The 16886-nt window shown below is 43.0% G+C and overlaps 1 protein-coding gene across 3 annotated transcripts in view; it reads right to left on the reverse strand.

The window, feature by feature from the left end:
- Positions 1–10872: 10872 nt before the first annotated feature.
- Positions 10873–16886, reverse strand: part of Sptssb (serine palmitoyltransferase small subunit B) — a 29538-nt gene continuing 23524 nt past the window's right edge. For 2 of the 3 annotated variants that reach the window (XM_021196843.2, XM_029537825.1), the window contains one exon: positions 10873–12470. In XM_021196843.2, coding sequence (XP_021052502.1) covers positions 12211–12441 — 231 coding nt within the window. In that variant the 5' untranslated portion in view covers positions 12442–12470 and the 3' untranslated portion in view covers positions 10873–12210. The remainder of the gene's footprint in view (positions 12471–16886) is intronic. The other variant, XM_029537826.1, reaches the window with a different exon arrangement.

Below are 16886 nucleotides of genomic sequence, written 5' to 3' on the forward strand. Positions count from 1 at the left end.
TGTTCTGTTCAGAACCAGACCCAACAAAGATCCCACCCCTTCCAAATCAGATTGTAGCATTCTGTAACCAGATTTCTCCAGCAGCCGCTTATCGTTTACAAAGTAATCATTCCCACTCCGTGCAGTGAGGTGAGAATATGCGTGAACACGTCCAGCTGGACCGGTGTGATACTGTGCGGCCTCTGACGAAATCGACAAGAACTTTTAGTCTTCTATACTCTTTCGTGAGTCCAAATCACTACTGGCATGTATTTAACAAAGGGTTTTGTATCCCTCAGGGCATTTACTATTCTTAGAATCTTTTAGAGACACAAGTTTCTCAGTACTCAGCTCAGTCCTATGCAGTACATAGTGCTTCCAACTGATAGGCTATTGGCAGCCTCTTATTGTGGAAGCTTTACATGAATAAAGATCAATTTGACTTCTTTGAAAAGAACTGTGGTGACATCTGATCCTTGAATGGCCTTGTAGCACTTTCTTTTTATACAGTGTATGAGCTTCTCTGGGTACCCTTGTGGGAGTTGCCTTTTCAGTTCTCCCTAAGAAGCAGGGCATTCATCTATCTATCTATCTATCTATCTATCTATCTATCTATCTATCTATCTATCTATCTATCTATCTATCTATCCATCTATCTGTCCATCTGTCTATCTATCCATCTGTCTGTCTATCATCTGTCTGGCTGTCTATTTTATTTCTTGACTGTAGTCTCCCTTTCCTCCTATTCTCCCTGAAACCCCTCCATCCATTCATCCTCCATTTCCCTTCAGAAAAGGGCAGGCCTACCATGGATATTAAGAAAACGTGGCATATCAAGTTGCATCCAGGTGCCAATAAGAAGTACCTCCTTTCCTATTAAGGCTACACAAGGCAACACAGTAGGAGGATGAGGGTCCCCAAGATGGACAGCAGAGTCAGGGATAGTCCCGGTTCCCACTGTTAGGAGTACCACAAAACCACCAATCTGCACAACAGTTGCACACATGAAGGAGGCCTAGACCAGTGCCATGTATGCTCTCTCATTGATTGTTTGGTCTCTGTGAGCCCCTATAGGCCCAGGTTAGTTCATTCTGTGTATTTTCTTCTGGCGTCCTGATCCCTCTGGCTTCTATAATTCTCCCCCTCTCCTGCCTCTTCTAAGCTCTGCTTAGTGTTTGGCTGTGGGTCTCTGCATCTGTTTTCATCAGTTGTTGGATGAAGCCTCTCTAATGACAATTGGGCTAGGTACCAACATATGACTATAGTAGAATATCATTAATTTTTAGTTCTCTCTTCTCAAGCACTTTTTGTCTGGGGCTTTAGGACTCAATCCAAAGATTCTGTTTCTACAGAAACCCAGGTGAATGCATATGCCCCATGCTCTTAGTATCTGAGAACCTTCTTTTCAAACATAGCTTTTTAATTCTTTGGTGATATCATATATGTATACATGTATTTTTAGCCTATCCTCCTGATTCTCTTCAGACATCTACTAGAACACTCCCTCTTACCTTTATATTCTCTCTCTCTCTCTCTCTCTCTCTCTCTCTCTCTCTCTCTCACACACACACACACACACACACACACACACACACACATCCAGTTACTGCTGTCTGTTGGAATGCTTGCTGATCTTGTTGGCTTGATCTTATGCGGGTAACACAGCAGCAGTGAGCTCAGTGCAGTGTCGGTGTCAGTCTGAAGACAGCATCTTACAACAGTCTTCCCCACCCTTGAGCACTTACAAGACTGGGTTGATAAAAATGACCTCTTTAGAGTCTAAAATAATTGCTTATTCTCAGCCCTTGACCAGATATGATCCTCTGCATTAAGTTGCTCATTGCAGAAAGAGACAGTATGAAATCAACAAACAAGTTTCCCTATATTCTCAGAGACATCTCTCTCCACTGCTAGTTGGCCCTGTTTATTGATTTGTGGAAATTGAGGCATCAGACAAAAGACAATAAATGTTCATGGAGGTTACATGTAGAAGCAGACTAAATGGTGAAAGAGGCGAGGTTAACAGGACCAGAGAGATTTCTGGTTATGTTGGAGGAAGCTGCTATGAACATAGTTGAGCAAATGTCCATATGGTAGAATGGAGCATGCTTTGGGTATATGCCCAGGAGTGGTATAGCTGGGTCTTGAGGTAGATCTATTCCTGAATTTCTGAGAAACTGCCATATTGATTTCCAAAGTGACTGTACAAATTTACACTCCCACCAGCACCCTTACCACATCCTCACAGCATCAGCTGTCACTTGTGTTTTTGATCTTAGCTATTCTGACAAGGGTAAGATGGAATCTTAGAGTCATTTTGATTCACATTTCCCTGATGGCTAAAGATGTTGAATTTTTTTTAAGTGTTTCTCAGCCATTTGGGATTCCTCTCTTGAGGATTCTGTTTATTTGTACTCCATTTATAATTGGGTTACTTGGTTCCTTGATGTCTAGATTCTTGAGATGCCCCTCAACTGAAAAATGGATATAGAAAATGTGGTACATGTATACAATGGAGTATTACTCAGCTGTTAAAAAAATAGCATCATGAAATTTTCAGGCAAATTGATGAAGCTACAAAAACAAACAAACAAACAAACAAACAAAAAACAAAAAAACCATTCTGAGTGAGGTAATCCAGACCCAGAAAGACAAACATGGTGTCTACTCATTTTTAGTGGAGATTAAATATAAAGTAAAGGAAGTAAAGGATAATCATGCTACAACATACAACATAGATCTGGAGAAGCTAAATGATAAGGGAGGATCAAGAGGGGACTCATGAATCTCCCTGGGAAGGGAAAAAACGAGTAGATATGGAGGGTGGACTGGGGCTAGTGTGGATGGGAACAGGAGGGATCAGGTTGCGGGAGGATGGAGGAGGAGAGATGTGGGAGAGATGAATGGAATTGGGACATTTTAGGGGTGAGGTAGAAACCTAGGGCAATAGAAACTCCCAGGAATCTACAAGGGTGACCCTAGCAAAGATTCCTAGTAAACGAGATACAGAACCTCAACCAGCCGTCTTCGGTAACCAGGAAGGCTTCCAGTGAAGGGATTGGGACTCCAACCCAGCCACACAATCTTTGACCTAGCTACAAGTTGTCCAGCCTGGAAGATGTGCTATGGTAAAGGTGGTGAAGAACTTGCGGGAGTGTCCAACCATTGACTGGTCCAGCTTGAGACCCGTGCCAGGAGAGGGAGCCCACTCTGGACGCTGCCTGATTGGCCAGGATCCTGAGGATAGCCCAGAGACCTAGGATAGTATCAAACACCACTGGGAAAAAAAGTCCATGCAATGATTCCTAAAGATACATACTCTGCTGCTCTCTTACCCCAGAGCCTAGCATAGCTGTCAGCAAAGAGGCTTCATCCAGCAACCGATGGGAGTAGATGTAGAGGCCCACCGCCAAACATTAGGTGGAGTTCTGGGAATCCTTCCTAAGATGGGGAAGAAGAATTGTAGGCGCCAAAGGGGTCAGGGATACTATAAGAAAAACCACAGAATCAACTAACCTGGGCTCATAGAGGCTCACAGAAACTGAACTGACAATCGGGGAGCCTGAATGACTGATCTAGGTCCTCTGCATATTTGTTATGCTCATTAGCTTGGTTCTTGTGGGACTCTTAACAGTGGGAGTGGGGGCTGTGTCTGAGACCTTTGGCCTGCTCTTGGAACCCCTTTCTTCCGGCTGGGTTGCCTCATCCAGCCTCGATATGAGTGGAGGTGCCTAGTCTCATTGTCACTTGCTGTGCCATGTTCAGTTGATATCTGCTAGAGACCTGCCCTTTTCTAAATGGAAACAGAAGAGTAGATCTGTGAGAGAGAGGGGGTGAGGGGAAGAGACTGGGAGGAGTGGACAGACGGGAAATTGTGGTGGGGAATGTAATATATTAGAAAAGAATAAATAAAAGAAATAATTAAAAAAAGGACTGGGGAGGGTACATGGTAGATGTATTACTAAAATGCAGGTGGTATCTCTCCAGACACTGCGGCCATCAATCTTTTGTTTTTTCTCACCTAAATCCCACATAAGATCCGGATTGTTCACTCTGGAATTTGTGTATTTATCTGCTGTCATTTGTGATCATTATACATCCCCTTCTGCTAATAATCACAGTGCCTGGGTTATGAGACACCCTCGCTTTTCAGGGAAGGGTTAGGGTCTTGCCAACAACTAGGAGACCTGGAGCCAGGACACTAAATGTTAAGAATCACTATATTACCCCCAGAGCTCCCTGGGACTAAACCACCAATCAAGGAAAACACATGGTGGGACTCATGGCTCTAGTTGCATATGTAGCAGAGAATGGCCTAGTGGGCCATCAATGGGAGGAGATGCCCTTGGTCTTGTGAAGGTTCTATGCCCCAGTATAGGGAACTGCCAGGGCCAGAAAGTAGGAGTGGGTGGGTTGGGGAGCAGGGGGAGTGGGGAGGGAATAGGGTGTTTTCAGAGGGGAAACTAGGAAAAGAAATAACATTTGAAATGTAAATAAAGAAAATATCTAATAAAAAAATGAATCACTATAATTTCAAATGATGCAGATTCTTTACATTGGAAGAGGATTTAAATGAACTTCACAACCAGTCCCATCTTTCTGGGGGGTGAGGTTTCTGAGCCTCTGCAAGGAGAATTGAGGCAGAGGGAACCTTACAGGCAAGCCTATGGAAAAGGGAGAGATCTGCTGTCTGCTTAGTCAGGGCTATTTGAATTGCAGGGAACGTGAATTGTTTTAGCAAAAGGAATTGAAATATTAATATGAACAAGACAGTAAGACATTTATTTATGGCTTATGTTAGGGAAAAATGCATGCGGTCAAAGGAGGTCTTTAGGGAATGAGGTCGGGGAGTTGCAGTTTGCTTAAGTTAAATAAATGTAATTTAAATAGTTAAATAGTAAAAATAAATTTAACATGGCTCAGCTCCCTCTGAAGTCATCCACAGGCCAACCCGACCAGAATGTAATTACTTCTGTTAGATGCCATTAATCAAAATGAACTTCGAAGGAGCCAGTTTAGGGGGTAAGAGTGAAGAAGACCAGACCCACGATCCATAGGAACCAATCAGACTGTGTCCAGCTTGCCTGACCTGGGGCAGGTGCGTCTTCTGTGTCACCCTATAAGGAAAATTACATTTAAACAAAAGGACTGTTTTTGTTCTTATCTTATTTGTGCTGTTTTTTTTCCTCCAGTCCCTTTCTGTCCATAAAGCCGACTTGCTCTTTTCAATTCAGTGTTACAGAGTGAGATGTTCACTTCCGGATTCCCTAAAAAAAAAACCAGTTTGAATTCTTTGGTAGATCTGATATGATATTTGTCCTTTGAAACTCACAAGACCTTTACCTTTTGAATACAGAAAACAGAAAGTAATTTCCTTTTTTCTTCATCCTTCTGTCTTCCACTTCCCCACGTTCTTTCTCTTGCCCACCCTTTCCCCACCCTGCCCCTTTTCTCAGCTGTCCTTCGTCCTGTACTCCGAGTTTAAGCAGTTTGAGCATGCATGTGTGGGATGTGTGAGCGGCCTATGACACGCAGCTCTTGCTAACAGTTAATCCCTAACCGTCAGAACTATGACATCTGGGAAATCTACCTGCCTCTGGGATGCTGTGGGTGTTCCAGACTGAGGGTGTGGGGGTAGGTGGGTGGAAACATCTGGTCCTATTTTGTAGTCTATGTTGATACTCTTTCAATCAGACACCCAGGTCAAGGTGTGGCCTTAGAACTTTCCACTGGTGAGAAAAGTAATGATGGAACAAGCAATTTGAATCTTGACTTCATATAAAAGGGATTAGACGTGTGAATATTGTCATTGGGATGCGTCTAGATTGCATACAAAGGGTCACAAGAAAGCTCTGGAAATAAGCTGGTTGGCCAGCTCACCAGGAAACAGTCCCACTGTTGATGCCTACACTGTCATCTGAAGAACAAAGCAGGAACAGCCAAGAGAGGCCCAGCCCTGAAACTTGATCTTGCAGAATGTTAAACTCTCTAATGAGTGCTAACACAATTAAAAGTATTCTCCTTACATTTCCTTGTATGTGCACATGCACCCACTTGTGAGCAGTCAGGGACAATGTGTGGGAACTGCTTGTCTTCTTCCAGTGTGTGTGTCTGCAGGAATAGACCTCAGAGCTGCTCTGATGGCAAATGCCTTTACCTACTAGACCCAGGGTGGGCCCAGGGGTGACCAAGCTGTTGATGTGTTAGTCAGTTTTATAATGCAAAGTGCCTAGACAATTAGTTTGTCTCATGATGGAAAATCTGAATCTTTTCTTCGAACCAGACAAAGCTTTAAAAACTAGACAAGTAGTAGGGAACTATGATTTCTTTTTCTCTTCAATCTCTGGAAAATATCCTATCCTCTTTTCATAACCAGCTCTAGATGTAACTTGCCAGGATGGAGAGGGGCTTCTTTCCTTTGGGGTGCTAGAAGTGTTTTCTTCTTGCTTTAGAATATTTTTAGAATATGTTTTAGAATATTTTATAATTAAAAGCAAAATCACAGTGTTTTGTTTCTGATTTTAATTTTTCTCAATAATAAGGACTTTGCTTTGTTTGCATCCCCAGCTGTCCTCAAACCCTCAATCCTTCCGTTTTCATCTCTTTAAAAATTGCATAAAAATTATCTTGTGCATATTGGTATTTTTCCTGCATGAATGTCCATCACATATAACTGCTGAGCTATCTCTTTTTTTTTTTCTTTATTTACATTTCAAATGCTATCCCGGAAGTTCCCTATACCCCCCCCCGCCCCTGCTCCCCTACCCACCCACTCCCATTACTTGGCCCAGGCCTTCCCTTGTGCTGGGTCATATAAAGTTTGCAAGACCAAGGGGCCTCTATTCCCAGTGATGGCTGATTAGGCCATCTTCTGCTACATATGCAGCTAGAGACACAAGCTCAGGGGGTACTGGTTAGTTCATATTGTTGTTCCACCTACAGGGTTGCAGACCCCTTCAGCTCCTTGGGTACTTTCTCTAGCTCCTCCATTGGGGACCCTGTGTTCCATCCAATAGCTGGCTGTGAAGGTCCACTTCAGTGTTTGCCAGGCACTGGCATAGCCTCACAAGAGGCCGCAATATCAGGGTCCCTTCAGCAGAATCTTGGCTGAGCTATCTCTTATGTCCCTGGGTTCACCTCCTAAATGCTGGAATTGCAAGTATGTGTCACAGTGCCTTTGCTGATATATGTATGTATATGTATATGCATATGTACATATATATGTATATTTTTTTTAGACAGGGTTTCTCTGTGTAGCCCTGGCTATCCAGAAACTCTCTCTGTAGACCAGGCTAGCCTTGAACTCCCAGATATCCACCTGTCTCTGCTTCCCAAGTGCTGGGATTAAAGGCCTATGTCATCATGCCCAGCTCAGGAGATGCATGTTTAACAGTTATTGCATTGCATCGGCAAACAGCCTCAACTTTCTAGCTCCAGTTGTACGTCATCTCAGATGGTCTGCCATTCTGACTGCAAACATTGCCTCCATCTGGCTCCTCTCTGCAAAGCTGTGTGTGGTACCCTGTCCCAACCCATCAGCCCCTGCTGCTCTCAGGGTCATTTGTTGAGTCTGTCCTCACCAGCTTCCCTTCATGGTCCCTGGCTCTGAGTGTCATCAGTCACAAGAGAAGTGCTGGCTGCCTTCACCCCATGTTCTGTAAGTCTTCTACTGTCCACTGCTTCCTCCTCAGAACCCTGCTGGTTTTTCACAAGAACTGATCAAAATTTGTGAGTATGTTTAATATTTTGTTTGTTTTTTTTAGTTGTCATCTTGCCAACCATCAGATTAATTTATGTACAAGTTCAAAGATTTTTATATTTTGTGAAAAAAAAATTTCTGGAAAGAAGCTGTGTGCAGGAGAGCTAATGGGCTAAAACATTAATGGATTAATGGGGAGGTTGTAACGTTGCTGGTTCAGAATCCAGATGCTATTAATCTTGAGCACTCTTCACCCTACTTACTGAATTCCTTGGCTGCCTCCGTATCAGACCTAACGTCCTGATAAACAGATTCAAACCTCCTTATCTTAAAACCCTCCTCTCCACTAAACAAGGGGCTAAGATTGCAGTCAGAGAACTTCCCAGGCTCACCTGCCTGGCTGCAACCTCCTTTTCTGATGGCCCTACCAGTATTTTTTCAAATTGCTTTGATTTATGCCTTTCTTTGTTCTATTATTATAAAGCTGTTTCCTCTTTGGAAGTCTGGCAAGCTGGGTGACCCAAATACGTGCTTTTCCAGGCCATGGTCCGTCAAATTTGGCTGCAGGGTAAGCTACATTTCATTTCCTTTGAGGTGAGAACTATGGGGTTTTGCTTGTGTGTTTGTTGACAATTCTAATTTTTGTCTCATTAGTTTTCTTCCTTATCAAATCTGACTGCTGGCATATAGTAGGATAATTTTATTTTCCAAATGTTCAAAGATAAGAGGGTTTTACAAACAACCCTGGAATGCCTGTCACTGAATCTGTTATAATTTTCATGTGCTATTTGGTCGTTTCACTTTATTCACTTTGGCTATGTGTGTTAATGCCTGGTTAGCCTTCCACGAATCTGTCATGCAGATGAAGGCTATGCCTTAGGCCCACAATCAGAAGCTCCTCAGGTTGAGGTGCCTGATACACAGGCCAAGCTTGCTTATCCAGAGCTTGGCGAGCTGAATCGTGCTCTGTGTGATGGTGGCCTACTAATCCTTGTACCAACCACCTGGCCAGACACTGGGCCTTCAGAAACAAGGATGCTGCTGCCTTCCAGAAGCACACTACGTATAGGACCCACGTGAGTTAGGGACAGAAAAGGGAGAAGGAGAAAATGTGTTAGTGATTTATTTTTTTTTATATGAAATGTAGATTAATCAGTGATGCTATATTAAACTCTGTGACTTCTTAGCATTTTGTGTTGTTGTTATACAATTAGATAAAACAGGTTTGGATATACCAAGGACTGAACATTTTATGAGTCCTAGTTTACTCAGTGACAAACACTATGGTCCCTTGGAACCTTGGACTCTGGAGCAAAGGAAAAGCACAGAGAAAGTGTCTCTGGTCCGGGCTGTTTGTGCTCCACGTGGGAACAATGCTGTCAGGTCTGGAGCGTCAGCAGGCAGGCAGGTGTGGCTTTCTTCTTCCCGCCATATACTGGTAGCTTTTAAAACCCAAATGAAACAAAACCAACCAACCCAACCCAAAATCCAAACCTATTGCTTCTATTTTTTGACTCTGTATTTACTATCTTTGATTGTTCAGAAACAAAGATTACCTTTGATGTGACACACCAGGATGATTTTTTAAAAATAATTCTTATCAAGTTCTCCTCTGTCTATTGATGTTTGTTTTAAGTCTTAGGTTTAGAAGGAGCTCTTAAACTTGAAGAAGGTCAAAGCAGTATCTTTGTGACTGAATTCTAAGAGTATGGAAGGGTGTTGAATCACTGTGAACTCTGAATGCATTCAAGGACACCCTTAACTGTTAACTAAATGTGAAAGCAATGGTTCCAAGAAGGCAAGAGGGCTGGGTAAACAGAGCCCCCCATGTAGGGCAATAAAGCAGCAGCTGGGATGTGAGTTTCAAGTACTCCCGGCCAGGTTTCTGTCCTGGAACACATGACCTCGACACCACATAGAGAGAGGACTGTGACAATCAGTCACACCAGGGCAGTGCCCGAAGCCCCTTCACATGCAGATAAGGCACCTTTAACATCCCAGACCAAGCCAATAGAAAGCATTTCTGCTCTTAGAACCCAATCCACCCAAAAATGTACATAAGGCCCTGTCCACAAGGAATAAAACACACACAAGTTATCTCATCAAAGACCACTTGAGAGCATCTGTGGTACAGAGAGCCATAGCATTTTGGGGAGGAGAAATTCTCTCTGGAAGCTTTTGCCACTGTCACTTCTGCTTGGTGGCCCCAACCTGGGCTCCTAGCTGCCTACTCTGGAGCAGTAGCTGCCTCGGAAGAGACCTGGCAGCTTGCCTAGATCCCTCCCCTTCAGAGAGTGCAACTCTTTGGCTTCTTCAGCAGGGCCAGAGCCCCACAGATCTCTTCAGACCATGTCTGGTATACAGAGCAGCAACTGGTGCTCAATGTGGGGTCCTTGACTTCCTTTAGGGTGCATAGATAGCATATTTCTTCTTGGTGATATGACAGCTATATCAGGCTCCTGTCAGCAAGCCCTTGTTGGCATCTGCCTAGTGACTGAGTTTGGTGGTTGTTTATGGGATGAATCCCCAAGTGGGGCAGTTTCTGGTTAATCTTCATTGTCTTTTTGTTTGTTTGTTTGTTTCTTTTGTTTTTCAAGACAGGGTTTCTCTGTTCAATCCTGGCTGTCCTGGAACACGCTCTGTAGACTAGGCTGGCCTCGAACTCAAAAAATCTGCCTGTGTCTGCTTCCCAAGTGCTGGAATCAAAGGTGTGCATCACCACTGCCCAGCTATTCATTGTCAACTTAATTTGATTTAGAGCCACCATAGAGACATCTCTGAGTATGTCTATAAGGATGTTTCTAGAAAGTTCTAACTGAATTTGAAAGGCCCCACCTTGAAATGGGCAACACTATTCCTTGGAGTGGGGTCCTGGGTTGAATAAGAAGGAGACTACGGACCGATCACCAGCATCCAATGCCCTCTGCCTCCTGGCTGTGCCTTCAGTGGAACCAGCTGACCGCAGTATGCTCCTGCTGCCACACCATGTGCAGCAGGGAGCCTGGAGAAGCCCTGCCTTCCTGAAGCCGGTCCTGTCTCACGTCCCATCACATCAATAAGAAAAGTCATGAGCAAACATTAACTTGATACTATCTTTGTAAGATTCATTTCCCTGTCAGACTAAGAGGAAGTCATCTGGGGAGTGTGCGCTGTAGTGTGCCACGAAGAAAGGAAACGCATGTCCAAACTGGCCGTTTGCTTATAAAAGTAAATGTCATTTTATTTTGCAAAAATCAGCAAGTATATATTTTATATCTGGTTTCTCTTTAAAATGTACATTTCGTTTTTTTAAACAGACATGCAGGTTGATTTTTGCATGCCAAATATCTTTCTTTGGATGTCTCCTTGGGATATTTTTCTCCTAAAACGAAGGTGCCAATATTGTCCAAAGCCTGTTTATTATTATTATTATTTTTACCAGAATCACTAACGTTAATATTTATTGGGAGGAAAGAAAAGCTGCGAGGCTTGGTCTTTGGTTTTTATGTTTGACTCAGCACTATAATTAAAATCTCGCATTTGCTTTGAAGATAAACATTTTGAGAGAAATTTAATAAATCTTGTTCGTGCTGTGCAAAGGAGCTGCTATATCAAAGCCCTTAACTGGAGCTGCCGGCTCCCCACTGCCTGGCTATTACTTCCAGCCTATTTGTTAGCTTTTCTTCCTGTAGCCCAGGACACACAGCTTCCCTTCCTCTCACTGAAGGCACAGCCAAACAACCAAATAACACTCTCTCTTCTTCTGTCTCCAGCATCATGTAAAGTGGGGCGTGATCAAAAGTCACAATATCTGAATTTGCTTTGATTATCCTTTGTTTCTTAAACTTAAATTATTCTCTAGTATAATAGCTATTTGTTTACCTAAAAAAAAAATCATCATTCCTTTAAAGCTGCAATAAAGCCAGATTTCAGGAGCATTTGAAACGATGCTGAAACAAAATCTGAATAAAGGGTAACCATCTCTGGCCTGTTACTTTAAACTAAAAGAATTTTAGCTAAAGCAAAGAAAAAGAAAATTTAAGAAAGAAGAAGAAATGAATTTTAGGTATTAGCTATTTCCCAGAAAATAAGACTTTAAAGGTTCATCTATTCCCGTCTTTTAATAAGTTGTAAACAAGTACAGGGTACTTTTGACAGTAGCCTATGAAGAATACTTTTGTAACATATCCTTTAATATAGAATAATATGAAGAGAATAGTGTAAATATGACTTTGTCATGTCTCTTATAAGCCTATTTACCACAAAAGTTTTATTTCAAAGCATCCTGATTTCAAAAGAAATCTAAAGCCATAGAGTTGAGCAAATGTGGGCTATGGGGTTAAAGTCATTGCCTTTTCTATCACCTGATGCACAATGTTGCATGTACAAAAGCAAGTGGGGAAAATCCTATCTCATACTCCAGGCAGAATGTGCAGGACAGTGCATAGAGAGAGTGCTGGTCAGGTCAGAGGTGAAAGATGATACAGTCACCCAAGTCAGTAAGTTGTAAGCAACGTGAATACATTATGCCATTTCACAGAATTCACATGAGATCAGTTAGAAATGGAACTGTCATATCCACATATTTTGGAGAAAAATTCCCAAGCCAGGCGGATGTGGATGGGGATGAAGACATAGGCAGTGTATACCACCATAGCCACAATGGTTAGTATGATGGTGTTGAGCATCGATTGTTCCCAAGGCTCCATGACAGCGCAGCAGGTGATGATTTGGTATTGATAGTAGAGCCAGGCAAAATACTCCTTCACACGCTTAACATCCATGGTTCTTCCTCAAGCTGTGGAAAGTCTGCCTGTTAAAGAGAACAACAAGACAGAAGACAAATAAAGTAAGAAACCCAACATACAACCTTCCGGTAGTTCACAGCAAATACCTACTGTCGCATAACCTGGGAATTTGGTCATTTTCAGGCAGCAGGTGTCCATGTCAGTAGTCCTCATATGAGCTTTGAGTGGTAGGTTTTTAATAGGTTTAGCGTGGCTTTAAAACCATCATGTGATCTGGCCCCCCACTTTCCTTACCCCTCCTCTCTCCCTCCCAGATCCTTCCCTCTCTCCCTGGACTCCCCAGAGATTATTCACTTCCCCTACTGAGCATCTGCACTTTGGTGTGCTTTTCTTTCTTCTTGGGTTTCAGATGGTCTGTGAGTTGTATCATGGGTATTCTGAACTTCTTTTTGGCTGATATACACTTACATACCATGTGTGGTTTTTTTGTGACAGGGTTACCTCACTCACAATGGTATTCTCAAGTTCCATCTATTTGCTTGCGAATTTCATGAAGTCATTGTTTTTAATTGCTGAGTAGTAAGTACTCCATTGTGTAAATGTACCACATTTTCTATATCCATTCATCTGTTGAGGGACATCTGGGTTCTTTCCAGCTTCTGGCTATTATAAATAAGGCTGCTATGAACATAGTGGAGCATGTGTTCTTGTTATATGTTGGAGCATCTTTTGGGTATATGCCCAGGAGTGGTATAGCTGGGTCCTCAGATAGAACTATTTACAGTTTTCTGAGGAACTGCCAGACTCATTTCCTGAGGGGTTGTACAAGCTTGCAATCACACAAGCAGTAGAGGAGTGTTCCCCTTTTTCCACATCCTCACCAGCATCTGCTGTCACCTGAGTTTTTGATCTTAGCCATTCTGACTGGTGTGAGGTGGAATCTCAGGGTTGTTTTGATTTTCGCATTTCCCTGATGACTAAGGATATTGAACATTTCTTTAAGTGGTTCTCAGCCATTTGAGATTCCTCAATTGAGAATTCTGTTTTGCTCTGTACCCCATTTTTAATAGGGTTATTTGGTTCTCTGAAGTGTAGCTTCTTGAGGTTTTTTTTTTTGTATATTTTGTATATTAGGCCTCTATCGGATGTAGGGTTGCTAAAGATTCCAATCTGTGGATTGCCATTTTGTCCTAGTGACAGTGTCCTTTGCCTTACAAAAGCTTTTCAATTTTATAAGGTCCTATTTGTCAATTCTTGATCTTAGAGCATAAGCCATTGGTGTTCTGTTCAGGAAAATTTCCCCTTTGACAATGTATTCAAGGTTCTTTCCCATTTATATGGGAGGAGGTGGGGGAGAAGTACAGAGGGTCAAAATTTGAAAGGTTTTTAGCAGTAGGGCATGGGGAACTGGGGGTGGCCACTAGAAAGTCCCAGAAGCCAGGGACCCAAGAGGTTCCCAGGACCCAACAGGGTCTGGGAGGACTTAGCCGAAATACCTAACAAAGGGGAGACAGAACCAGTAGAGACCATATCCAATGGATTGGCATGGTCCCCATTTGAGTTGGGCCACCCACCCACCTCAAAAATATCAATCCAGGATTCCTCCTGTCAAAACGAAATGCGGGGACAAAGAGTGAAGCAGAAACTGAAGGAAAGGCCATCCAGAAACTACCTCACCTAAGGATCCATTCCATCTGCTGACACCAAACACAGACACTATTGCTGATGTCAAGAAGTGCTTACTGACACAGGCCCATGTAGCTGTCCCCTGAGAGGCTCTGCCAAATACAGAGGCAGATGCTCACAGCCAAATATCGGACTGAGCACGGGGACTGCGATGGAGGAATTAGGGGAAGGACTGAAGGAGCTGAAGGGGTTTGCAACCCCATAGGAAGAACAATATCAACTAAAAAGACCCCGTAAAGTTCCCAGGGACTAAACCACCAACCGAAGAGAACACATAGAGAAACCCATGGCTCCAGTTGGATGTGTAGCAGAGGATTTCCTTATCTGGCATCACTGGAGGGAAGTCCCTTGATATTGCGGAGGAGGCTTGATGACCCAGGACAGGGGAATGCTAGGCCACTGAGGCAGGAGTGGGTGGGCGGGTGGGGAGCTACCCTTATAGAGGCAGCAAGGAGGGAGGAGGGGATATGGGCTAATAATGGAGATACATCCCCAAAAGCACAGAATGAGTTCAAATATTGTAAAGTAACACACAGACACACACACACACAGACACACACAGACACACACAGACACACACACACACACACACACCACTTAGTATACTTAACCTATTGAACACCAAGGCTTAGCACACAGTTCTTGAAATAGTAGCATTTATCTACCTTTGTGATCACAAAACTGACTGGAAGCTATGGCTCATTGCTGCTATCCAGCGTCACCAGAGTGTTACATGATATAGTAAAGGCCAGAAAAGGATCAAAATTCAAAAAAGGAAGTATGGTTTATACTGGTCATGTACCACAATAAACACTGAAATATCACTTTGAGACTTCAGTCAGTTGGGTACTATAGATATGTGACTGCATGTTTTGATGGTAGGGTAAAGAGCATACTCAGTCTGTCCCCCGAGGGAGCATCAGAAACCTTTGAATGGACTGATCTAGATTTCTCTGTGTCTTCATTTCCTACTGATCCTGTTCTATACAGTTTGGATGTAGTATGTCTTGGCTTTGATCACAGATCCTTGTCAAGTCTCATGAGACCTTCCAGTGACTCACTGGGCATGTGGGTAGTTTGGGGGACCTCCAAAACAAATGAGAAGCCCAGATCAGCCTCTTAACCTTTCCATTCTTTCCACATGGAAGGATACAATCTTCAAGGCATGCACCATTGTGGATGCACAGACAGACTCTCAAAAGCTGCCAATCTGATAGCACCTTGGTTTTAGACCTCTCAGTCATAGAACCTTGAAAAATTGTTATTTATGTTCACTACTCTTAAGCACTTTGCTATAATAGGCCAAAATGAACCAAGAAATATACTCCTGTCAAAAATCCAACATCCATTCACAATAAAAGTCCTGGAAAGACTAGAGATACATGGGATATATCTCAATATAAAAAAGGCAACCTACAGGGAGCTTATATCCTATCATCCCAAATAAAGAAAAACTCAAAAGTATTTCCTCCACTGAAATCAAGAACAAAACAGAATAGTTCATTTTCTCCATTCCTATTCAACACAGTACTTGAAATCTTTGCTAGCACAGTAAGACAAGAGAAGGAGATAAAGAGGATACAGGTAGGAAAGGAAAAAGTCAAAGTAGTGTAGTTTGCAGATGATATGATTGCATGCATAAAACATCCTATTGTTTGCCAGAAACCTGCTACTACTGATAAACACACTCAGCAAATATCAGCAGGATATAGAATGGACACACAAAACCAGAGGCTTCATTTGCACTAATGGCAAATGAACCAAGAAAGAACTCAAGAGAACAGTGTTATGACTCACAATGACCTCAACAACAGCAACAACCCAAAACTCACACTGAGAGAGAGAGAGAGAGAGAGAGAGAGAGAGAGAGAGAGAGAGAGAGAGAGAGAGTTCAAGTGGAAGTGAAAAACTTGTGCACTGAGAATCCTGAGACAACAAAGAAAAAGAAATTGAAGATGGGGCAAAGATTTCCCATTGGCAGGGTTAACAGGGAAAATATCCATCCTACCAAAAGCTTTCTACAGATCCAATACATTCCCCACCAAAACTCTGATGTGGTTCCTCCCAGAAATTGAAAATACTCATCATAAATTTCATATGGAAATACAAAAGACCCATGATACATAAAACAATCCTGAACAGCCAATAACTGCTGGGGCTAACAGTACCCCATACTTCAAATTATATTACAGAGTTATAGTAATAAAAGCAGCCTGGTACTGGAATAAAAACATAAAAATAAAAGGTCGAGGACCTAATAAAAGATTAAGGAAAAGAAACAACCTTAGTCCCATCCATGAGAGAACCTTCATGATCATCTTGTTTTCAAGGCAGCCTCCCCTGACTCTGCAGTGCTAGCTGGCCTGTGAAATTCCAGGAGAGTCTCTTGTCTCCATCTCCCATCTGGCCATAGGACTGCTGAGATTACAGATGCCCGCAATCACATCTGGCTTCGCGTGTGGATTCCAGGGATCAACCTGAGGTCACCAGGCTTGTACAGAATGTGCTTTTATGAGTCGTCCGGCACCTTTCCCGCCCGAGCAGGGGTGTCTGCCCAGGAGCAGTCTCAAGACCTGACCCGGAAGGAGAGCCATCTTTGCTCTTGTGTACTGCCGGGGAGAGGGCAGACTGGAGAAGCTTCACAGCTTCTGGGAAAGATTCCTTTTCTGGTTCCAGTTGTCCAGCACCTTTCCCGCACGAGGAGGGGTGTCTGCTACATAAACAGGACCCAACATTTTGCTGCTTACAGGAAACCCACCTCAGGGAAAAGGATAGATACTACCTCAAAGTGAAAG

The sequence above is a fragment of the Mus pahari genome, chromosome 4 (genome assembly GCF_900095145.1).
Source record: "Mus pahari chromosome 4, PAHARI_EIJ_v1.1, whole genome shotgun sequence".
In the NCBI taxonomy this organism is placed as follows: domain Eukaryota; kingdom Metazoa; phylum Chordata; class Mammalia; order Rodentia; family Muridae; genus Mus; species Mus pahari.